At 30.6% G+C, this 25,305-nt stretch overlaps 1 protein-coding gene across 1 annotated transcript in view; it reads left to right on the top strand.

The window, feature by feature from the left end:
- LOC107450269 (protein O-mannosyl-transferase Tmtc3) overlaps positions 1 to 25,305 on the top strand; it is a 246,239-nt gene that overhangs the window by 210,282 nt on the left and 10,652 nt on the right. Inside the window, exons 14-19 of the mRNA XM_071180106.1 lie at positions 256 to 390; positions 2,403 to 2,485; positions 6,478 to 6,550; positions 13,664 to 13,750; positions 15,068 to 15,141; positions 21,081 to 21,201. Coding sequence (XP_071036207.1) covers positions 256 to 390; positions 2,403 to 2,485; positions 6,478 to 6,550; positions 13,664 to 13,750; positions 15,068 to 15,141; positions 21,081 to 21,201 — 573 coding nt within the window. The remainder of the gene's footprint in view (positions 1 to 255; positions 391 to 2,402; positions 2,486 to 6,477; positions 6,551 to 13,663; positions 13,751 to 15,067; positions 15,142 to 21,080; positions 21,202 to 25,305) is intronic.

Here is a 25,305-nt window from a genome sequence, read left to right as displayed (position 1 = left end):
AAAAAAAAAAGAACAAATTGTTTGCTTTCTTATTAATCCACCCCATAATTACAGCATTTAACTTCATACATTGTATATTTTGGTCGCGTAGATGTTAAAAATGTCGCTCATAATTATTTCAAAACATCCATCAGTAGAATAGCTCAAACTCTAAAATTAAAGCGTGGGATTAATTACATAACAGAATGTTTGAATAGCAAATTGTGATGAATGTCCTTTTCCTAAATTAAAACACTGATGATGATGCTATTTCAGGCCAAATCACTGTTTCCCGGTCCAGAGGAGACGATGGAACGTGAGGTGCGGGTCACCCCCAACCACCTACAACTGTTCCTTAATCTCGCCTTCCTTATCTCTCGAAATGATAGTCGTTTGGAAGAGGCGGACGCGGTAAGTACACCCCTTCTGGAATCATTACCAAACAGCCAAATGACCCAGGGATCTCTCTCTTTAACTGTTCTGGTTGCTGTAGTCTGTGCGCCATTTATTTTAATCAATTTTATCCCTGGAGGACTGCATAGATATAAGTTGTAATTAATGAGTTTACTTATAAAATGCAACTCTTAAAGTCAGTTAATTCATTAGTTCAAAAGAGTAGATTACAGTAGGCATATGGGCAAAAAAAAAGACAAATAAATTTTAATTATTTTTATTGCCCATAGGTATCGTTGTTGATATTCATTTGCGCTTTTATTATTATTATGTTTAAATTAAATCAATTCCATGTGCATGGGAGGGTAATCTTTGCATCAGATTTTCAACCAGAGTATAGTTTAAGGATTCAAATTTCGTCTGGCGGTCTAATATGATGGAAATGCAAATTTGAAAATTTAAGCTCAAATTTGTCGTGTCTGATAACAATGGAAATTCAGTTATTGTCCTCTACGAGCAGAATTTATCGCGATGTTATCACCGAAAATAATTTAACTTCACTACAAATTTGTATAAGATTGACGCGGTTGTGGTTGTAACTATGACGGACATCTTCCTCTCCGAGCGACTAATTATTGTTGATTATGTTAGTCGATATATAAAAGAATAAAAATTATGATGCATTTTATAAAAAAATAACTAGCAACGTTTTTTTTTCTGTCCAGTGTAGTAAGAAAAGAAAAAAGAAAAAGAAAAAAAAAAGAACTTTTTTTTCTTTTTTTTTTCGTCTAGCGTCCACTGTTCTAGAATTTCACTCGCCAATCTCGTTCCTCAGCTAGTCTCGTTCTCCTAGCTTGAATTAAATCTTTATGCCAACCAACACCAACTTTAACGGATTGAAACAGAAGCTATAATTTATTATAACTCAATAAACCGGATTTTATTTTTTAGAAAAATATGCGTTGCAACCGTATTAATCAACTTGGCACTTACCTAAGCCATGGAAGGCATGGAAAAAGAAAACAATGCTTTATAATTAACAGAAATGAAGCATTGGTTAGAATCTCCATTCTATGTTACAAAACTAAATTTCATTAAAATTAAATACATTTTAAGGAAAAGTTGTACGGTAAGAAGAAGAAGATTTTCCATACCCACACATGTGACTTATGACGTCAGCAAAAGCTAATATCAGCAAAATGGAGTATGAAAGTTGAGCTAGGTTACTCTACAGAAGCTAGAATGTTAATTAATGTGAAGTTAAATACATAATATTGGAGAAAGAATCTTTGTGAAAGCATATAGACTGTGTTACTGAAGATAATTGGTACTTGACGGGCTTGACTTACTCGCAACAGAATAGAAAGAACAGTCAGTAACGTAAGCAAATGCTAAGTTTCAACAACCAATCAGGATCGAGATACCCACACTATGTCACTCGCACGTATCCCATTAAATAATATATTTTTAAAATTGCTTTTATCGGGATTACGACTGTTGTACCAAACATCGGAAGAAAATTAGCATAATTTGATAGCATATTTATCATATCTTGTATTTATAGTGAATCCCATATTTATCGTATTATATCTACAAAGTTTGTCTAAACTCATCTTCACACACATAAAAGCTAATTTTAAGAAAAAATTATATCCAAACAAATGAATATGAAATCCATACAAATAAATATGAATATGAAATCCAAACAAATGAGTATGAATATAAAATCCATGCAAATGAAAATAAACATGAATTTAATATTTCTTAAGTGAATGCTTTAATAATAAAGGGAAATAATTTATGCAATTTTTGTTTTAGTGAGTTAGGAAAAGAATTCTTTTATTAATAGAAAAAATATGAATATTTTCTTTAAATATGTACAGAACTAGTAAATGAACATAATTGCATAATTTTTAAAAATTGAAATTCATAACTCGCAAAATAAAATTCATAAAATTCTGTTAAAATTCTCATTAAAACATTTCATTTACCTTTAATGATTATCTTAAAATGATCTTTTTTTCTTCCAGTTATATCGAGAAGCCATCACGCTACGATCAGATTTCACAAATGCATATCTTAACAGGGGTGACGTTCTTTTAAAAATGAATAGGTAAGTTTATTTTTTTCAAGATTTTAGAAACAATTTAATAATAGACAATTTAATTTAAAACGAAATTAATAATCGTAATTTGTGTTTAGTACTTATCTATAAGCATGATTAATTGTAAAATTCTGGGGAATCACTGAAACTTTAATTGCTATAAAATGCTCCCATAGAATTGAAAGGTTTCATACTATCTATTTCTTTTCACTGTCTGAAACGATATTAATATTGCAATTTTTACGCAAAATTTTGATCTATATGTTATCTATCAACTACGTATTCTATGCAAAATACTGATGAAATAAACGTACTATTTCCTCTGGAATATTTTAGGTCAAAATATAAAGTAATATCTAAAACGATCTTCTTTGAAAAAAATGTATAATTTCTAAGTAAAACATTACTTTTTCCAAAATAGTTCTAAGTTAATGAATTTAAAGACCATTACTAAACACTATAGAGAATTATGAAGGTTATCTTGCTGTTTATACTAATGATCGTCATACAGCCGATCTCAAAACTACTAGAAGTTCGCGAGGACATTTCATTAGATCGCATTAACGTCTCAGTTGGCTAGCCTTCAATCCTATAGTTTACTGACAAATGAAACGTAATACTTAAAAAAAAGTTGATAGTTCTTTTGGTAGATATCTTACAGTAGGATTAAAAATGTAACACTGTAAAGCATTCCGGAGCAAATTGCGGATTAAAATAATCGCACTTCAACTGCATCATCTGTAAAATCCATCTTACCGTAATATATTACACCGTAATTTTCACAGAAATATTTATTTAATTAGATAGAGTCAGATATTTTACTGTAATTACTGCAGAAATTGCGACTTATCAGATTTTTTGTTCCGTAGCATGTCCCTGTAAAAATAGATTTTACGGTAAAAAGTACCATCACCTGAGTGCCAGTATTATTTACAGTAATGTAATCCGGAATTCTTTACAATGCATGATACATCAGAAGAATCATATACGTTTGATATCTACTGATTTATACAACTAAAATATGATTTTAATTTCCCAAATGCACTTACAATAGAACATAAGAAGTCATTGTAAGTCCTCTTAACCCTCTAATCTACATGCATCTCGAGATAAAACAAAAATTGGAACATGAACAATTTTACTGACCCATCCTTCTGTTAGTGCTTTGCCAAGCAATAACGTCTGGTGAATATTTCGAAATACTTCCAAATATCTCCGATCCACGCATCACAGATGTTTCCTCGGGCCATCCTCGGGCCAATCCCTGGAGGTCATCAAGCAGAGAAAACTGTCGAATCGACAACACGGTTGTGTTTTACGATGCAAGGCTTGGGCTCGCATTCATATATAACCAAGCCTTTTTCTTCCAGCAAAGCTTTCTGCATTAACCTTTCATGGCTTCTATTCGACATCAAATATGCACCAACATCGTCCCTGGTATGAGGGAATGTATTTTTCCTTACCCCCCTACCCTTTATTATACATCTAGCCCAGCCTTTCTATCTTCTTTGCCCTCTTATTTTATTTATATACCTGGGACTTGCTTGTGTACTTAGAAGGGCTGTTTTCACATTTTTTATTACTTCGCCGTTCGTTCGCGTTTCCTTGCATTTATTTTAGAGAGAATTTCTAAGAGTTAATGCGTTTGAAAAGGAAACACGTTGTTCGGGTTAAAATGACGAAAGTAGTTCATATCTCTGCGTAGACTATATGAATTTCAAATTTTTTGTTGGGGGGGGGGACTATTTTAGTTTACGAATAAAGTATTGTTTCGTAAATTTTTAAGCTTTATAGTGGACGCGAATTTGTAAAGAAATAGAATTCGCTTGCTATAAATTTGTAGCAAAAAAGTTTGGGTTAAAAGAATAGTTCTTTTTTTTTAAATAAGGAATAGTTATGTTTTTTATGTGCAAGCCTTGCAAATACAATGGAGATGGGTTGAGAATTATAATGCAAGCTCGAATAATTTAATAAAATGCGAAGCCATCTTATTGATTCGATATAAGTATTGGTTAGTACTACGTCTGAAATATACAAGAAACAATTTTGGTGCATTGAAATGAAAGCAAGGCAAATTTATTAATTTGGGTGAGTTTTCATCAGCAAGGTTTCCTAAACTAGTAAAATTATATGTTTTATATGGATATTGCCCTGACTCATACTTTCAAAATACTAAATTAGATTTTACTTTTTACTCATTTAACTTTACAGCACGTGTTATCTTACATGAACGAGTGCGTCGTATTTTTACGACAGCTGTTATTTTTCCATTTTGGCACAGAAAACGACAGAAATAAATTCGAGGATATTAATAACAATTTTGTCAAGAAACAATCCTATCGTGTACAACAATCCAAAGTAGGCCATTATTTCCACTATTGAGGTAACAGAACAGTCTATATCTCTTGAGTATCCGTTGTAGCGAAATTCTATATTTATTTGTACACACCTAAGATTCATCAACCATATTTATGTCAATTATTTTTGGAAATGATCCTATTTCATCCTCTATATCCTTGGCATGGTGCCTTAGGCCAGGGCACACTTTTATAATATTCCTCTTCCTCGTTTTTGAGTAGTTAGCACCTTTTACTTTTCACCACTTAGAAGACTTATCCTTACCAACATGGGACATGTCATCATAATTTCTTTCCCCTATATTATTATTATCATAATTGCCCGAACCATATTGTTCAGATTCACAACTGATATTGTTTATTTCTTAAATTTTCTTGATCCAAGCGCTATCAATCTCAAATCAAAAATTTTCCCTCCCGTCTTTTTCTTCGTCAGACAGTTCTCGTATAAAGTGGCAAAAATCACCAGATTGTATGTATTCTCTTGCCATGAAAACCGATACAAAAATTATCGAAACAATTTTAAACAAACTGAAATAATACTCACCAATTTTTAACTCAAAATTACGAAACACTTGAAAGAGAAATATTTTTCGAATTTTCATCCATGATAAAGAGCATGCCGCAAATTTTAGAAAAAACAACCACTTAATACAAAAATTCGATTAGAAATAAAAATTGTCACGTCACTTCCTGTAGGCAAAGTCCAAGACGTGGGGAAGAGCAGAAAGAAGGAATAGAAATGTCCTTTAGACGTCTCAGCTGCGATATACGAAAAAAGTCCATTAAAAACAAAATTTGTCGTTAAATTTGCGCAGACGCGCCTTCGCGTTCTGGAAGGTTGAAAGCTATTACCAATCAGCTGTACTCAAATAGTCTGATATCTTACTTTTAGGCAGAGAGACTGTAATTCGATTTAAATCTTTTAATTAAATCATCTACTATAGTTTCTACCTTTTTTAAGATACTTTTACTTTTCTTCAATGGAATTGATACTATTTATTCCAATAGTATTTACTTTTACAGCGTAAGACTCCTTAATGGGTTATTTTCGAAAAAAGGTTAATTCAGTTTAAAGTAATTTAAAAAATTCCGATTGTGTGATGGACGTCTGTGTGATGGGCGTTGTTTTCTTCTTTTTCAAAAACTCATGTCCTTTACTTGACAAAAACTGACAGATACCCGAAAACATAACACATTTAATGACAAGGAGAGGAAATAAAAAATACAAGATCTTCGTCTCTCTGCTGAATTCTGATAGATGCCTCGAAAAAAAAGCCGAATATAGCTTTAAAAATTGCTAAGACCAATACTCCTTCCTAAACTGAAGTGTATCTTGCTAACACAAAAAATAAACTTCTAATTCGCCGTCTTAGTGTAGCATAAAAGGAAAAGTTAGATAAAAGAAGAAGAAGAAAAAAAAAAGAAGGAAAAAAATAAAGGAAGCTACTGCAAAAGCAATCGCAAAATCTCATGAATATTAAAAAGTTTTAAGACGGGAAGACGTTGCTTTTCAATCGATTCATGTACGCCATTGGAAAAGAGTATTGCATGTTTACTCTGAAATCTAGACGAGAAGTAAATTTATTCATTTCATTTCAGTTCCGTTTTTTTTATCATCGTCTGCTTTTTTTTTATTTTTAGGACGAAAGAAGCGGAAGCCATGTATCAGAGAGCGCTTGAATTCGATGATTCAAATCCAGATCTGTACTTCAACGTAAGTTTGGTTATATGTACATTTCTTTCACTTTTTTTTTACCTTTATCATTATTAGCATTTTCGTTTTTACTTATATACAACACTTCTAGCACTCTTCTCAAATATTCATGCAATTTTTTCTTTTTTTAACAGTCAAATGCTTTTACGGTGACGACTTGTGTCGTCGAATTTTTTTTTAAATATGAAAGAGTTCTTCAGACGGTATTGGATTGAATTATTTTTATTTCCAAAGAAAATATAATTCTTTGCGAACTTTTTGAAAGCGATATCCATTTGGAGGACGCCTCAACTTGTCTATACTTATTAGTTATTATTCTAAGTCATTCTTTACGATAATTTTTAGGTCCTAGAAGATCAACGGACCCTTGAGATTTTAGTACTGTCAGTGTTTGAAGTTGTAATGCATTCTAAATATACCTGAAAAAACACTTGCTTCATTAAAAGACGCATAATTTTTCTTTTCTCTTTTTTTCCCGCATATTTGATTTTTTTTTTGGAATATAGAATTATAAGTTTACATTTTTACTTTTTTATTAATAAGTTTTTCATCCGAGGTATTCATTTTACGAAATTTTTCAGTTCTCTTATGAATTCGATAAACAAGCATATTTATACAATGAAAATCGTACCATAACTAGGTATATATAAAACACCAGTTTTAAATAAAATGGAATTTTAAACTAAGTTTTTGTCTGACGTAAAAGAATTTGTCAATTTTAGCCCCTACCTCTAGGTTTTATGTATGATTTGTTGTTCATGCATTTTGAGTTTTAGTTATTCAAAACTATATGATAAGGTATCTGAATCATCAAAAAAATGGGTACCTAACTCGAGAAATAGTGAATTACTTAGATAGGGTACTAGGTAGTATAGTAATACAGTTCATAAGTGACTAAGATTAGGCCACTCCCCAAAGTTTATTTGGTGGAACTAAAAAGCATTGCCCACATATTTTTAACCATTTATCACATTGCGATAGCAGTCGCGCAATTCTTGTCCATTTGAAAACGTAGTGCTCATTGAGCTTACCGTAGATGCTTAAGTCACAAGGAGACAAATATGGACAAGTAACGTAGGTAGAGCCATTGTGGCTCAGGGGATAAAGCGTTTGCCTTCCAATGAGGTGAACCGAGTTCAAATCCCAGAGATGGCTAGTCGATAGGAATTTCACACCCGGCTAGCCCCGACCACATCGCTGACGTAAAATATCCGCAGTGGTAGATAGAAGGATCATGGGCTGGAGTCTCCTTGCCTCCAGACTAACAGTAGGATTTTTTCGTTATTTTCTCTCCATGTAACGCAAATGCTGGCTAGTTCCATCACAAAGTCTCCCATGAATGCAAATTTCTCCTAATATCTGATCCAGGAGCTCCCCAGGCTTTTGGATTGGGTTAAAAATTGAACGGCATTGAACATTAATGATCGTAAGTCCAAAATTGGAAAGGCTGTTCAAGGGCGGTTATAAAATATTACGTGGTTAGCGCAGGACTTCCTAGCTTATTTCCTACTGAATATTCTTAGTCGCATTGGTAGTGTCCAGCGTATCATGCAAGAGGAGGATTCTAGGAGACACTTTACCAAAAGATTTTTTAACGTTATTGCAGTGTTGAGCTTGACATGTGTTTTTAAATAGATTTTTAGTTTCCTAACACCAGTAAATCTGAGAAAAGAGCTCAAGAACGTCCTACAGCATTAATTCTGAGAAAAGAGCTCAAGAATGTCCTCTTCGTGAATTGCAGCTCAATAACCGCCGTTAATCCCTGGAACGTGTTGAACTGAGTTTTCAAATATTCTCATATTAATTCTCACATGACAATTTCCATTACTTAGTGATAGCAAAGCTAGCTAATTATTTATTTTTTCCGTAAATAAATATATTTTGGACCAGTCTCTGTTTCAATAGACAAATCTGGTAATTTAAGCTTAATGTGCTCTCGGTTTTTCTATGAATGATTTTACCTTATAATGCAATAACGATATTTTTATATCTTATAAATAAGAGAACGGGAAATTTATCTTTAAATCAAAAATATACACTTCTTACTGTAGTCGCAGATGTAATACGCTCAAATCTTTCTGTTTTTACTTGCTAATAATAGCTCTAGTTCAAATGTTTAATTAAATTAAAATTTTTATTAGCAATGCTATGCAAAGTTTGTCACACTTCCAATGAATCGTTTTTTAAAGCCAATTTAGTCTTTTCCGGCTCCGTTGACCTAAATTTATTGATCAAAACCGATCTGGAATGTTGCATTTAAAATTTATCTATATCAGATACCATGAGCGAACTCAATTTTTTCGACTTATATAAGCATTTGGAAACAGTCACGAACGTATTTAATTTTATCGTCTAAAAATAAATTAGCTTTCAATGAGAGAAAAAATACCATTTTGTCGATTTTCTGAAAAGACAAATGTTATTGTGCATCTGTTTTTCGAGATAGTTATAGTTGTTTTGTTTCCTTTCAACGATTGTACTTTATAATCTAACCACAATATATTGATATCTTATAAATTAAACTGCCAGCACTTCTTTCCATAATCTGAGTTTTTTACGATGTATGATAATGTGCCTTCACCCCCTACAGCTATTTTTTTTTCAATTTAAGACAAATAATTCAACACATACGGCACCATATATACCATTATTTTCAGATAAAACAAAGCATGTTTTTTTTTCACTTCCTTGACTGGTATTACTCTTTCGTGATCATTGCTTTAAGTCCATATATTCGACGAAAGGATATTCACATTGAAAGATGCCAGCAAAAATAATTTCGGGGCTTGAATCGTTTATTGAAATATTGTATCTTCAAGTTTATTGAAATATTGTATCTGAAATTATTATTTATTTTAAATAACTATCAAATTTTATCTCAAACTTACTTTTCAAAGAATTGCAAAAAAAACGTTATCATAGTAAATTTAAATTCTCCGTTAAAAATAATATTAATTATATATCTTATAATGGGACAAAATGATTGATTTCCAACTCTATATAGCACAGACATAGTAGAAATAGTATTCATTGTTTTACTTCTGTTCATAAAATCCTGTGTTTAGAAATTGAAGAAAGATTAATGGGAATATGATGTATCACTTTATAAAAAAGCTGTCGATTCGCCAAACACTCCACAAGCGGATTTTGTTTCTAATTTATTAGGTTTATTCATAAAAAACAATTTGTAAGAACTCTGAACAATTAAATGCTTTAAGATAGAAATAATTTTGTTAAAATTATTGTGAAGGAATATACAGTATCTGGCCAAATTATTAGACGCCCTATAAGATTCTACGTAAAGTTTTAATTATGAGGGGATGCTATCAGCTTTATTGTTTTTATGTGACTGAAACCGATTTGTGTTTGTTTACGCTAGTGCATCAATCGGTTAAATTAGTCGATATATAATATAAATTTGACGATAGGATAAATTAGACGATATATTATATAAATAAAGAATATTTATTATATCAAGCATTATATTAGTATATTAAAATAATTAGATCAAATTATTAGATGCACTGTAGATTTTTAATAATTACATGATTTGCATGAGTTTATAGGCAATACTTTTATATATAAACATACCTGTAATGGATTTTTATTCGGGAGATTTTTTATATACTTATATACTTCCTATTTGTATTTATTTTTAACGTATGGCATTACAATGTTAACCAATTGATACAGGAGCGTAAACAAATTCAAACCGGTTTCATCCAAGTAAAAACAATACAGCTGATAATTATAATTTTTCATAAAATAATATAGGGCGTCTAATAATATGGTCAAGGACTGTAGCTTTCGAATAAAAATAAATTAATAAATTATGAAAAAAGCTATTAAAAGCATGCAATTTATAACATAGCTTTGACACAAACATTATCAACAACCACACCTATGCCCTGTATGGGGCATCTATTAGTTTAAGATAGTTTCGACCAGAAAAACAGGTAGGTTCCTGGCAAAGATAGCTCTTCCCAGATCCCCCAGCCACGAGCACCCAACCACAATGCCTCCAGGGTGGAGGCCGTGGTCAAGTCCCCGAATCTCCGCCAATCGAGTGCAAAGTTCTTTCTACAAAATTAATTTGTAAAATAGTTGCAAATAAGACAAATGCCTTAATAAGGATTTTAAGTAGCATTATTTAATAACATGTAATGCAAGAAGTTAAGAAATTGTGCTTTTGAGTCTGTCTTAACTTCTTGCATAGCGCTGTAGTATGCAAGAAGATAGACTTCTAATAACTAAATATATAATATTGAAAACATTAAAATCTAAATTGAGATTCCTACGAGTATACAGCTGACATTTTGAGAAAATATATTACCAATGTTGAAACTGTCTTAACTTCTAGTATAGCATTATGGCATGCAGGAAGATTGACTTCTATATCTATACATAATAATAAACGCGGCTGTGTGTGTGTTTGTTTGTCTGTCTGTCTGTAATCACAATTTATCTCCCCAGAAGCCTCGCCCAGGCACGAAACTCGGCATATAATTGTGTTTTGACATAACGAAGAAGTATTTTTTTTTCTTTTTCAAAAATTTGGATTAGTTTTTTAGTTATCAGTCATTTTGTAAGAAAATCTATGCTTTTTCGTCTTCAAAGAGCCATACTCAAAAAACTATTAAAAAATGCATATACTTTTCTCCACTCTTATAAATGTATGCTAATGCGAACCTTACAATTGAAATATTAATTTTCGTCAACTTAAACCAATAATATATGAAGGAATTAATAATTTAATTGTAAGGTTCGCATTAGTTTACAATTATCAAAGTGGAGAAAAGTTTAACTTTTGTATTAAAAATGTGGCAACATATTTGATAAGTAAATAGAACGCTTCGCTTTGATATATTTGTCGCTGTTCATAATTGTTATAATAAGTTTTTCTTCTTCTTTCCACGCTCTATTTTTTTTTCTTAAGCGAAGACGATAATTTTTGTAGCGGTATAGAAATAGAAATTGATACCATAAAAAATTGTATAGAAATAAGAATTGATACCATAAAAAATTAATTCGTTTTCGTGTTCTTTTTATGTATTTAGCATTTTAGTTTTTTTTTCTTAAGCGTTGTAGCTATATAATATATAAAATAGGAATTTAAGACAAAATTGCAGGACAGGAACACTTTAATTGTCCACTAATCTTCAGATTTTCTGCTATGTTTTAAAAATCTTTATTTGTGAAAACCTTTAGCGTGGCGGACAGCTGGCCGCCTTAGGCGGCTAGTAATAACTAAACATATATTATTAAAAACATTAAAATCCGAATCGACATTTTTACTAGTATACAGCTGACATTTTGAGCCAATATATTACCAATGTTGAGTCTGTCTTAACTTCTTGCACAGCATTATGGCATGCAAGGAGATTGACTTCTATATAATAAATAAATATATATTATTAAAAACATTAAAACCCGAATCGTCATTTCTACGAGTATACAGCTGACATTTTGAGTCAATATATTACCAATGTAATATTTGAGTCAGCATAAGAGCCTTTTTAAAGAATGCGATATTTTTCTTTCACAGCACGTTCGACTTATGATTACCATGGCAACCAATACAGATATGGAAATCATACAATGTTCAGAATCTCTGATTTCGAACGTTTCAATATATCTAATGCTATCTTGAGAGCATTCTAAAAATATGATAGTTTCTTAAGGTAAACGAAGAAAACATTCATTTTAAATAAGACTTAGTAAAACTCTGCATCAAAGAAAATTTCTGTTTTTAATATTTTAAAGGCAATATGGTTTTTAATAATGAATTTCAGAAACTTTACTATTTAAATAAAGTATTTTAGGAAGTCATTACTAAAATGTACTTGGTGCTTCGAACGAAAGTTAGGCTAGACAACGTGAATAAAAGGCAAATAAAGCCACAAAAACATACATGTCTGTTTTTGTTGCATTACTTGCTCTTCAGTTATTTCGTCTAGCTTTCTTGTCATTATTAAAAAGTTCATTTATTTTTTCGTTTGAATAAAAATTAGAAGATATGTCGTGCTTATATAAGCAAAGTTTAATAAGTATATGCCATGTTAAAACTGTTACTCAAAATTTGATAACTACTTGTTTTATTCATAAAAAAATTAAACAAAAAGTATTATTTTCTGTTTAAATAAAAGAAAAAAAATATTTTTCTTATTTATGTCAGTACACTCTAAAGAATTTCCCCACCAGAATACGGTTTCAGACCGTCAAAAAATGCTCTAGTGACTGATCGTAAAATAAAATTACACCCGTAAAGTTATCATGCTCATCAAAATACAAGTCTATTCTCATTTTTTTCTTAAATCATATGCTCACTCACTGTAAATTAACATTGTGCTCATCGACATTATCTTCATTTCGCGCCTTAGCATTATTTGAAATAAGACGAAGCGAAACGAACCGTAAATAAGGCAAAATACTATAGTTCCGCCATCTGTTGAAGAATAAGAGAGTTGCATGTTCCTTGGTTGTGCTGCTTAATGTGGAATGAGTGAGTTGATTCTTGCCACCGGCAGGGGATCGAGTTTCAGTCTTTGGTGATCGTAGTCAGGTGCTCTAACAAACATGGAAAAGGGTATAAATCAGCGATCGAATTAAGAAGTTTATGTAGTGATCGATGTGCATTGTTTCAAAACTTACTGTACATTTGAAAATCGGTATCAAAATTTCCAGTGTAGTGCCATACAGGTTTAAAAAATTTATGGCGTGTTTTTATGCAGGGTTTTAAATTACCAGTATTATTGAAGCTGATGCAGGAACAAAATACCAATGGTGTCTGCACCACCTCTATTGATTCCAGTATTACCTTGATAGTGGCATTTTGAAGTCGATCTAATAATGGTATGAACTTAACAGCAAATTGCAGCTTCCCACAGTGGCGATACTTTTTCACAGGAGGTATTTTTCCGCCCTGCCTCTTACTCAAATAAAGAGAACTGGAAAATTTAATTTATTATTCAAATCTACCTAGTTTGAAATTTGTTTCAAGTACGGGCACGGGACTTTTTCTCAAAGAGAGGGAATTAACGGTCAATTCTACAAACCTTTAAGTGTATATAAATTTATTCTGTAATCATATAGAAAAATATTGTTTATTTGCAGCTTGGTATTGTATTAATGGATCAAGGAAGAAATGTAGAAGCTTTAGAATTGTTTAACAAAGCCTTATACATCGAGCCTGACCATGAGGTACGTCATATTTTGAACTTATTAAAATTAGAACCCCTGAATCAGACAGGCCGACTTATCATCTATTTTTGGAGCAAAGAGCTAACATAAGCACATAACATAACTAATACTAACATAACGTTAACTTCCGAACTTGTTTGCTCCAATATTGCTTGATAGGTCAGCTCTGATAGTATAAGAGCCTTAATTAAAATTATTCTACATGATAAGTACAATTTGTAAACGATGTAATTTTTTGAAATATAGTTAAATTAAGAACGCCAATGGAATGCATCCATATTATTAAAAAAAATATTCATGAATATTATAAATCAGTATTTATATTTTTGTTTCTTAAATAATTTAATGGAATTTATGATTTTTTACATTTCCTTATGACACATTTGTGAAATAAATATCTTCGGACACGTTTTCTCCCCATCAATTGGCAATGTAAATAGTGATTCGAAAACAGCGCATCTGAAGTATTTGGCATCACTGTAAAAACTATAAACAAACTTTTTTTATTGATCAACTGTCTTAAAGCAATATTCTAAAATTTTACAACATGAAGAAAGTGATTATTTTCTAAAAGCATTTAAAAACGAAAGTAATTGCTTCTTTTTGTCATAAACGAGGTGTGGCTATAAAATAACGATATTGTAGCTGTAAAATAATATATTTTGAATATATTTTTTTTTCATGATTATCACTTTCAATATACACCTCCTCTTTATCCCTACTATGTTCCATGCAAATGTTACACTGTTTGAAACTGTACCTGAAGTCTTTTCTGTGAGCTTCTTCCAAACGATAGCGCTTTTTCTTTTACAACGTTAACGGGCTGAAATATTGTTCCATTTTAAGCAGATTTCACCGTTGGTAATCGATAGATGGTGTATGGTGTAAGGTCTGGTGAATAATGTTGATGGTCCAACTTTGGGATGGGTACTAATTGCGGCCTGAGCTTGGATTATTTCCACAATTTTCTCGGCCATCTCTGAAACGTTTAAGCTACTAAAAAGCTGGCGATTCACCTTTGCAATGTTAAAGTAATACCTTCATAGGAAATTTACGATGATTCATTGTTTAAATATTAAGCTTATCATTTCTCCGTCATGACAAATCTGCTCTTCTTACATAAACGATCAGATCGAATTGTTTACAGACACAAGTGAAGCATATTCGAAAGAGAAGACTTCTCACTACAAAGCTATTGGTCACTCACGTAAGACGCATGCGCAGTTCTTTGGGAGCATCAGTCCAGTTATTTAATTGTCGCACCTCTTATTATATAATATTTAGGTCAAACATAACAAGAAACGTTATTATTTTTAGAAATCTTTGGAGTTTTCTGCAGTTCTTATTCATGAATCTGGAATGTCCAGTCACAAAAATTTAGCTAGAGACAGGTAAGTGTATTAAATTAAAACAAAATAAATGCTTAATAAAGTATATTAATATTTAATTTTATATAATTGCATGCATTTTTATTTAACCTCTATCGTGTGAAATCTAATGATCAGTATCTGTGGGTTTGATTAAGGGTCTAATATACGAATTGTGGTCTATTTTTAACTACGCAATTGCGGATGGACTTAAACTTATTTTACGAAATTTTATAGCTATTTTTAAATTCCTAGTGAATGATATAAAATCTGCTCCTTTTGCATCGAACTTTTTAATATATTTTCATACTGCATAATAGCAGGTGTCCCAAAAATAATAAGCGATTTGTAAATTCAAAGAAAAAAGGAAGTAGAGGGTAATTCTGGGTTTGCAATGTTTTGCTTAAAAGACTAAATATTTATTCTCACAGCGTTTTGATTGTCTCTTACATCCGTCAACAGATGGCTTTTGCGGAGAAAACTGTAAAGCGATGTTTACAAAACTAACATAGTTTATAATTTTTTCTCATTAGCTATTAAAGAAAATGAATATTATAGATCAGCATTTATATTTTTCTTTTTTAAATATGAAATTTATGTGAAAGTGAAACATATTTTTTTACAAACGATTTCAATCCATGATTTAAATTGAAGACGTAATAGTAGTTGCAATCGTTAATTTATGTAAGGCAAGGTTATTAGTCGCATCCGTCATTATTTCACGATGATGCTTCATATGGTTAAAGAAAAAAATATTCAATATAGAATGCATGCAGTGTACAATAATCATATCGAATCACAGTCAACAAATTCATAAAACTGATACGCTTTAATTTTTTTTCAGGATAATGAGTCTAAAATTAATGATACTAAGTGTTTATGCGGTTTATTATGAAATCAAAATAGAGATAAAACGATGAACAGCTAACGCTTTTGAACTTTTAATGTTTTTATAGCAAACTTTACACTTAAATTCCCGAAAAATCATCGGTCGAATAGGAATCACTTGAGAATATCGATTTATAGAAATAGGTCAATGAAACACAGACTGTATGATGACAAGTAAAAATGCTGTAATGCAAAAGCGCTGTCGTTATAATAAACTCAATTTAAACCAATTTATAAAGGCATTCTTTATCATCTTAATTCTTACCTAGGCAGTCCCTCATTAAATTGAAGAATTATCATCACTGAAAAATTAATTTCATCATAAATCTACACTCTCTAACTTGTCTGCATCTTCTCTTTTGAATAAATTAATTACCACCGTTTAATTCATTTTTAAGCGCTCGAAAGCTTAATGAAGTTCCTTAGGCAATATTTATACTTCTCGTCTTTCAGGGTCTAATGAAATATTGATGAAAACTTTATCCTGTGTAAAGAAATAAACAAAGGAAAAAAGTGTCTTTGAAAGACGTGTTGTGTTGGTTTAGTTGGTTAGTTAAATTATATTTGGATCAATGAATTGAACTAAATAATTAGTTTTTGAAAATAATCTTTTATTCTTGTTGTTGTGGAACAGATAAGGTGTATTTTCTTCATGAATAAGGAACAATGCAGTTTAAATAGAATCTTTTCAGAGTTAAGCCACAAAATTGCTACCTTATTTAGGTGTAAAATTGAACAATTTGTTTGCTCAAGCTGATCTCTTTGTCATATAGTCAAGTTTAAGAAGTGAAATACACTATTTATCATAAACTAGGGGAAAATTACAAAATAACGATAACTCTCTCGAAAATATGTCAATCTCAATGAAATTTGAATATGTTGTTAAACAAGAAAATATGTTGTCAAATAAGAGTTGCTGGAAAATGCAGAAGTTTTATAGATATTTCTGTGAAACTAAGAAAGATTGAGGAAGATTTTACATTGTGTTAATAAGTCAACAGAGGAAAAAACATCTTTTAAAGATGTGTGATGTTGGTTCAGTTGGTTAGGTAAATTATATTTAGATCGCTCTTTTGAACTAAATTATTCCTGTTGTTGTGGAACAGATATGCTAAATTTTTTAATGAGTGCAAAACAATACAGTTGCTGTAAAATCTATTCAGTGTTAAACCTTAAAGAGGCTACCTTATAAAGGTTTAAAATTGAACAATTTTGTTTGCTCAAGTTAAATCTGTTGTCATAATCAAATTTATGAAGTAAAATAATATGTATTAGCAAATTTGAGCAATATTATGGTTCTAAACGCTTTCAAAATTCTAAAAGGTGTTGATTCTAGTTCAATACGATTTCAATTATGTTTAGTAACTACATTTATAAGTAGTAATTGAACTTTTACTAGCTGAAAAATCTATTCATCCAAAAATATATATGAAATGAATTATATATAAGAAATTTAGTGAATAGCCACTTCAAAAAATGGAATTGTTACATAAACAACTAGAAGGCTCCGCTTGTTAACCCCCCCGTAATTACTTTTCATCACAATATTTTACCCTTAAACGTCAATAGGTTCTAAAAACACAGAGCATTTTATTTTCGAAATATACAAATTTTGTAGCATTATGCAAGAACGTTTTGTTAATACATTAATCGTAATAAAATAAAAGTTTTCTTAGATTTGATAAGCAATCAATTATGTACGGAACAAATTTACCCAAGAAATACAGCTTTTGGAGGTTGATAAGAAGAAATAAATAAGAAGCAATTTTACTCGTTTACGAGACGAGACTTCGAACAATTCATATCGAGAACGGTTTTCATCGCTCTAAGTTTCCGTATGTTTTTAACAAATTTCACTGCAAATGTTAAGAGTTATATCTGGCAATATATAATTTCCTTCTTTCTCTTTCTCTCTTTATTATTATTTAATTGACATCAATTCATAAATTCGATCAAAAGTTTATAAAATAAATAAAGATATCATAAGGTAAAAATAGTTTTACAACAATGGATGAATAGTCAATATTTAAGGCAATAAAGCTGCGGCCTGCATTATGGGTAATTTATCTCAGCAAGTTTAACAGTTTATAATCCTTGAACTAATTACTGAATGTTAATTTTGCATATTTTTCTACACACCTTCATAATTTCAAGCTTCTAAATCTTATAAATTTGTGATGCAAAACAAAATGTATCATTGAATTAAACATCCACAACAGATGCGTCGTTTGCGGCAGTTACGGTTATTTAATATAGAGAGAAGGATAACCCTTTGGAGAAAACATGCCAATGGTTAAATATAATTGAATTCTTAAATCGATCCAAATAACTAGACTAATATAATTTGAAAATTGAAGATTAAAATTTCAAATGAGATTGACACACATATTATTAATATTTGCTTATTTCTTAAATATGTGTCTTAACTGAAAATATGAAGCTATCGAACAGCAAATATTACGGTTATGAAAAACTCAAAAAATTAATTTAAACAAGCCTTTCAAGTTTTTTCCTTATTAAATAGATTAAAAAAGAAGTAAATATTATTGTAAATTGTCAAACACGAAACTTTAATTTCATTTCAACATCAGAACACACATGTTTAAACTCTCCAGAGAAATTAAATGAATTATTTCGTTGTGTAGGGTGAATTAATTGAATCACTGTCATTAAAGAGATATTTCTTTTCTGAAGGTAGACGCGTCAGCTAAATTATTCCTTGAAAATCTGATTAAGTTAAGACTACACTGACTCTCTAATTGACTCGTAACAACCTAATTCTTGGCTTTTGCTAATATTGAAACAGCTAATAAGCTAAAGTGGCACACTTGGCCGGTGCAGTTGGCGATAGACAGAAAGGACGGTGAGATGCGATTATAGGAAATGTGGTCTTGGAATCTTTAATTTAAGCTGGAATTTGATTGAGCCTTGGCGTCTTTTATTGAATGAGAGGAGAAAAATGTGGACTGATTTTAAAATTTGGTGATAATTAATCGCATTCCTGTTTAAGTTCGGAGTTCCATTGTTTGTAAATTAACTTGTATATGCCCATATAATAACCTTGATATGGCGCGATATTTTTCCTATTTTTATTAAATTTTCCAGAAATATACTTTTGTTATTTCTAATATGTTTTATAATTTAAAAATAATGATGCATTGATTTGTGTTTTATTTCTTGGGTCAAGCATGTCGCGCTTCATGCTTATTGCGAATATGATTTATGGTCATTTGATTAGGAATGTGGAATTTGCGATCGTTACGTATAAGGCTTAATTTGCAATACGTCATTCAATTTTGATAGTTTAGTTATACCATGCATTCACTAAATTACACTTTAAGGAACTAAATAATGCTTGTTTACTCTGCGATATATGTTATCAAATTATAGTCTTGTACAATTTACGCAAAAAATGCTAATAAATCTATAGATAAATCTATATTCCAAATAAATATTTTTCCAAATAAATCTATATTCGCTTATATAATTCTCTAAATTGAGTATTTTAAGAACAATTTTATTTTCCAAATTTCTAAATTTGTTTTATATATGATATATTAAGGTACGTCCTGAATTTAATACACTATGTTAGTGGAAATTGCAACACCACAATTGAATCAAACTTACATTGTAAAGTGAGGCAAGGCATGAAAATGATTAGAATTACTAAGTGATTGCGCATGCGGGGAACAAGAACTGGTCTGTCTCCTGCATGTAAGGGAAAAGCGTTGAAATCATTTTATCGTCTTCTGTCTCTGGTAAATGCTTAATTAGCGGTAACGTTGCTTCGTCAAAAGCGAAGAGGACCATATCAACAAGTTCGTGCGAGGAGGCATCGTCGGCATGCAAGAGGGTGGATTTTCGTATCGAGAAATCGCATCTCGTACGCTGTGTAATGCAGCAACAGAGAAATGGAGTTGGAAGAAATGGGCACAGGAGAAACAAAACAAGGCAAAAACCTGACAGTGGTGCACTCAATAGCACAACAGCAAGGGATAACAGACATCAAATCCCCATCGCTGTGATAAACTGTACAGTGTTCTCTCGTTCGTTAGCACAAAGTTGAAGCACGGTTATGGGTGTTTCGTTGTCTAGCTTTACTGTCTGTCACCGTATTCTACAACATCAAGTGCGTTCAAGAGTTCTTTACGCAGGATTCTTCAATAACAAGGCACCTCCGACTTCAATAGAACTAGCAACACAGTTCATGTCCATCATACGAGTACGCGTCAAGCGATATAGAATGGCTTCATACCGCACGCGCCTTGCATCATGGTATGAAGAGTGAATGAGTATAATTGTAAATGACTATCCTTATGTAACAACCTCAACAGTGATCGCTACATAAGAAAAACTTTGAAAGCATAATCTTCCCCATTCTCTGATGTATAACGGGGGCTATATTTCAGCAGGATAATACCCTTGCACATGTTTCTAACACTGCACAAGCCTTCTTTACTAAACAGGTTTCACTTTTTTCCACGGCCTGTTTATTCCCCTTATATGTCACCCATTGAGCGAATCTGGGATTTCCTTGCTCGGCGGCTCACTCGAAATCATTTGAAATGCCTTTCTCTAGGATTATATTCATAACCTGTAAGATTCATAGCCACAACGTGTACAGGTTCTCATCGATGAGAGGGCTCAAATACTGATTTCTGACGTTCTTTCTTGTACCTCTATCTGTAGTTTCATTAATTTATGATAATTCTTTCATGGTGTTGCAAGTTTTACAAACAATAGTGTAGTTGCAAATGCAAATGTCAGTTTTATTGATTTGGTTAAATTTTTTTTTCTAACTTCAAGTAACAGGTTTCTTTGCATCAAAACTATCTTCACTATTAAGACATAATTTTCTGCATAAAAGAAATCAATGCATAGCAGTAATATTTTGGTATGATTTTTTACAGGGGTTAAACACTTTTCTTAATGTCTAGGTTACTCTTAAAATTTTATTTTGTTTCAGAAAAATAAATGTTCCTTTTTCTAAGAAATCGCATCACATTTTATACAGAAAGTTTTATTATTCTGAAAATACTTTCATCATCATGACTTTATTTACTTTTATTTTACAGATTAGAGAGAATTGTTGATCAAGGAAAAGAGACAGACAGAGTTTACATGCGATTAGGTCTTATGGCATTAGAAAGTAAAGATTTTATTAGTGCAGAAAGATGCTTCAGAAAAGCTTTAAAAGTAAGTGCGTTCCTTTTTTTTCTGCGTATAAATCTTCTGCATAAATGTTATAAATTTTAAAAAAAAATACAATTTCTTAGCTTTTAGTTATTACATTATCGAAAATTTATAAGTATACAAGATTTAAATATTTCTAATAAAAAATTTAAAATACCAATTTGTAGTGCTTTTTTACATTTTATTAGATTTTAAAGCATGTTTTTTATCGTTTTTATTGAAGTTAAATTTGTGTCATAATAGTTTCAAAACTTAAGAACATTATAATGCATTTAAAGTTGGTTCTTTGGTTGGTTGATTGGTTGGTTCTAAGCCTGCTTGATGAAACCGAGCAAATTTAAGGCAGAGTTTGCGTTTTTTGTTTTTCAGAGGCGGCATCCATGGCCAAGAATATGACTTCTGCCACACCAAACGTCACACCCGATTTATAGGGCGGACCCATTTAAAGTAAAGATACTATTGTAAATTACGTCACAGGGTTACTTTAAAATCTTGATCTAAAGATTATCTAGAGATAGATCTTTATCTATCTTTGTTACATTTATCTAAAGAAAGAAAACCCCTAGAGGCCTTGTTGCCCAGTAGTAAATATTATGTAATTTAATGAACCACTGATTAAATAATGGTGTCCTTTACACACTCTTTAATTGTATGTAAGTAACCGTAGTTCTCGTTGTTTAATCTTTAACTTTAGTTTATTTTTTACAAAGTTTTAATTAAAGTAAAAAGATAATTATTCACCAATTTGTTTGACTTCAGATATTCGGATGAAAGTTCCAGTATGCCAATGGCACATTCGTAAAATTAATGTATATTTATGTAATTCCATTCAAAAGTGAAACACATTTCATTTATAATTTCAAGTCGGTGTGTGATCATATTAAATTTATAAACATAAAATATTGATGAATTCTTTCTAAAAATGATCAAGTAACAAATTAAAGTTATAGAAAAAAACAAGTATTTTGGCTCACTTATGCTAAAACTGAATGGAATCGTTATTAAGTTTCCCTTTTCTAATTAACAAAATCATTTATTTTGTTAAGAAATGTAATTAATTGAAGAGTAACTGAATTGGAAATTAAGTTTCAATTAAACGTATAATACAGGCACCGATGCCTATTTATAAATTATTTCATTTTAAAACGACCAGTTAAATATTTTTCAATAATATATTTATTTTCATGCAAAAGCCAGACACGTATATCAATAAACTCAATAATTTTTAGTTGCATGTCATAATCAACGCACGCGAGAATGCGTCATTCCAGTTTTAATACCCCCATTATGAATAATTTTTCCATTGAAAATTCAACTGCATGATTTTCTAAGCACGCTTTCTAAATTAACTCGAATATTTGTTTGGTGAAATGATAGCATTATAGTGAAAATTGAAGAACATTTAGCTTAATTACGCCATTAGTTCTTCTGAGTGTGCTTTGAAATATTTAATTAGGATAAGTTTACGAGTTACTTATAAATTTACAAATATCGTGTGCGGCAAAATTAATATTTTCGACAATTTGAGATATATTTTGACATTTTTCTATTGATAAGTATGTCTTATCGTTACAATTTATTGGGTTCATTCATTTCAAGAAAAAATATTGCTATTTAGAATAAATATTACCCGTTTACTACTGATTGTTTGTATAAACTGTGGTTTTTTAAAACTAGTGTTTATAAATACAATCAGAAAATATATAGATAATCAAAATAAATTACGTTTGTCTGTGTAGAAATAAATTTTATTCAAGTTTATAGCTGTATTCGAATTTGTACCTCAACTTTATAAACGAATATACTAAAATTCTCAACTGAAATTTTTATTAATAAGTAATTTGGTGGTATTTATGTGCAAAAATAGTAAAGTTATTTACTTTGCTTTTACTTTATCTTTATAAGGCTGGGATAGCGAGGTAGGTGGGTCATTTTGCCCATGAGCAAGTGGTTATGAGATTGATCTCCGCCGGCTGAAGACTATTTAGTAAATGGTGACTTGAGCACGTTAAATCTGTCGGGTCACGAATTCCTCTATATTCCTATAACAAATTATTCTTCTGTGGGTACAGAGTTGGAGATAAATTGTTCAATGGTTCAGAAAATAATTACGATCTATGAATGAATGAATGGATATATAAGAGATATAAACGAGCTGTGACATGTGTTTGGCTCGAGTCGTATTCTAGGCAATAGATGGCGCCACTGAAGAAACTGGTAAAGCATCCTCTACCCTAAAATCACTTGGTTTCGCCAGCAGACTCTGGTATTGACTAGTGACACTAGAAACAACAACAAATATCTTTCCAATCAGTTCAAATACAAAAATGGTAATTAACTACTGGAAAGTAATCATAATAAATATTCCGAGCTAGGTGAAATGGATTTTGAAAGAAGAATCTTTTAAAACTCATTTCACTGAGCATCTTTACAACTGTTCTAGTACCAAAATGTCAATTTACTTCTATAAAGTACTTACGATAAATATTCAGCAAGAATAAGCGAGTTTCAAAGGAAGAATCATACTTTTGCAATTACAATGAAAAAAGTCTTGTTTTAAAATGACTGATTTTCTGGTTTATATAAGAGCAATTTAACTAATATTTTTAACTATGTAAACATACTGCAATGAAGATAATGTTTGCATTCTAAATATTTGCTTGAAACTGCTGAACCCATATCAGTTAAAGAGAATTAATAGAGACTAAAAATATTCAGAATGAAACCTAATTAAAATATGACTCCAGTAACAGCTTAAATAAGCTTCATGATGATTTTAATTCTTACAGCACTAATAAGTCAATTTCAAATTATAAATGAGATCATACACAAATTGAGAAAATTTTTGAAGCTATCTCACATTTATGTAACTTGATTTGTTTGGGAAGTCAGTGGAAAGGGGTTTTAAGTGTTGATTTTTATGAAACGCCTTTAATATTATGAAAAGACATCTTCATTAAATTTTGCGAACACGTTTTTTTTTCCAGTTTACCTAAAACACTATTTACATTTTTCGATTATACATTGCAAATTAAGTAGGAAATAAATATGTTTAATGCAATAAAAATTAAATATTTCCATTACATTAAATACTAAGAAACACTGAGTGAAATTTTTTTTATCATTAGTAAATCAAATATTTAAATATGCTCTGTATTAAACAATACATAATGGTATTAATTGATATTTTATATTTTAGAAAGGAATAGAATTATTTTATGGATTATTTTATTTAGAAAGGGAAGGATTGCTTTATGGAAGGATTATTTTTAAAGGAATAATTTTATGCATTCTAAAAAAATAATTTTGTTGAAATCTTTAGTTAAAACCAAATTGAAACAATTATAAATCACTGATATTTTAATCGCAATTTAGTTATGACATAACGGACTTTCAAACTTAAATCTTTGAGAAAGACTTGATTTAATGTTTGATTTGATTTAAAGCCTCAAATACACATTTACTTGGTTCAAAATTATAGAAATACATTAAAAAATATAACATATAGAATATAAGTAAATAAACTCTTAATATCAAACATGATAATTTAGTTACAAACTTATTGGTGGGAAAATACTTTTAAACTAGTATTTTAGACTAGCAAGCTTTAAAAGTGTAAGTGTGAAAAATAGACTTACTTTAATTCTATTTTCTTTTCGTATAATTTATTACTTATGAGATTTAGATTTTTTTTAGTTCAGAACATTGTCCTCAAATTTGATATTCAGCCATAGGAAGTACCAAAAGCTATTTATGAATGGTCCTAGTAAAAACTTCCTCTTAAATTATAGTAACCTTTCTAATAAGCAACCGCTGTAATTCACAAAAAATAATAGTTACTATCAAGAAATTTGATTTTATATTTTAAATTCTAAAGCAGTTAAAAATCAATAATTAATCTATATTATATAAAACGCTAATACGGACGTATGTATGTATGTATCAATAAAACCGATGATATTTCTTTTCTCGCGCTGGCAACAGTTTTCATTTTTAATTGATTGGATTCGGCGCGCAAGAGCACGTAGTGAGCAACCAGATAACAATAACCAGAGTGAGCATTATCAGGTTGTTCAATTCAGATTCATGCACTAAAAACATGACAAT

The sequence above is a fragment of the Parasteatoda tepidariorum genome, chromosome 4 (genome assembly GCF_043381705.1).
Source record: "Parasteatoda tepidariorum isolate YZ-2023 chromosome 4, CAS_Ptep_4.0, whole genome shotgun sequence".
Classification (NCBI taxonomy): domain Eukaryota; kingdom Metazoa; phylum Arthropoda; class Arachnida; order Araneae; family Theridiidae; genus Parasteatoda; species Parasteatoda tepidariorum.
This window is presented reverse-complemented; position numbering and strand designations above follow the sequence as displayed.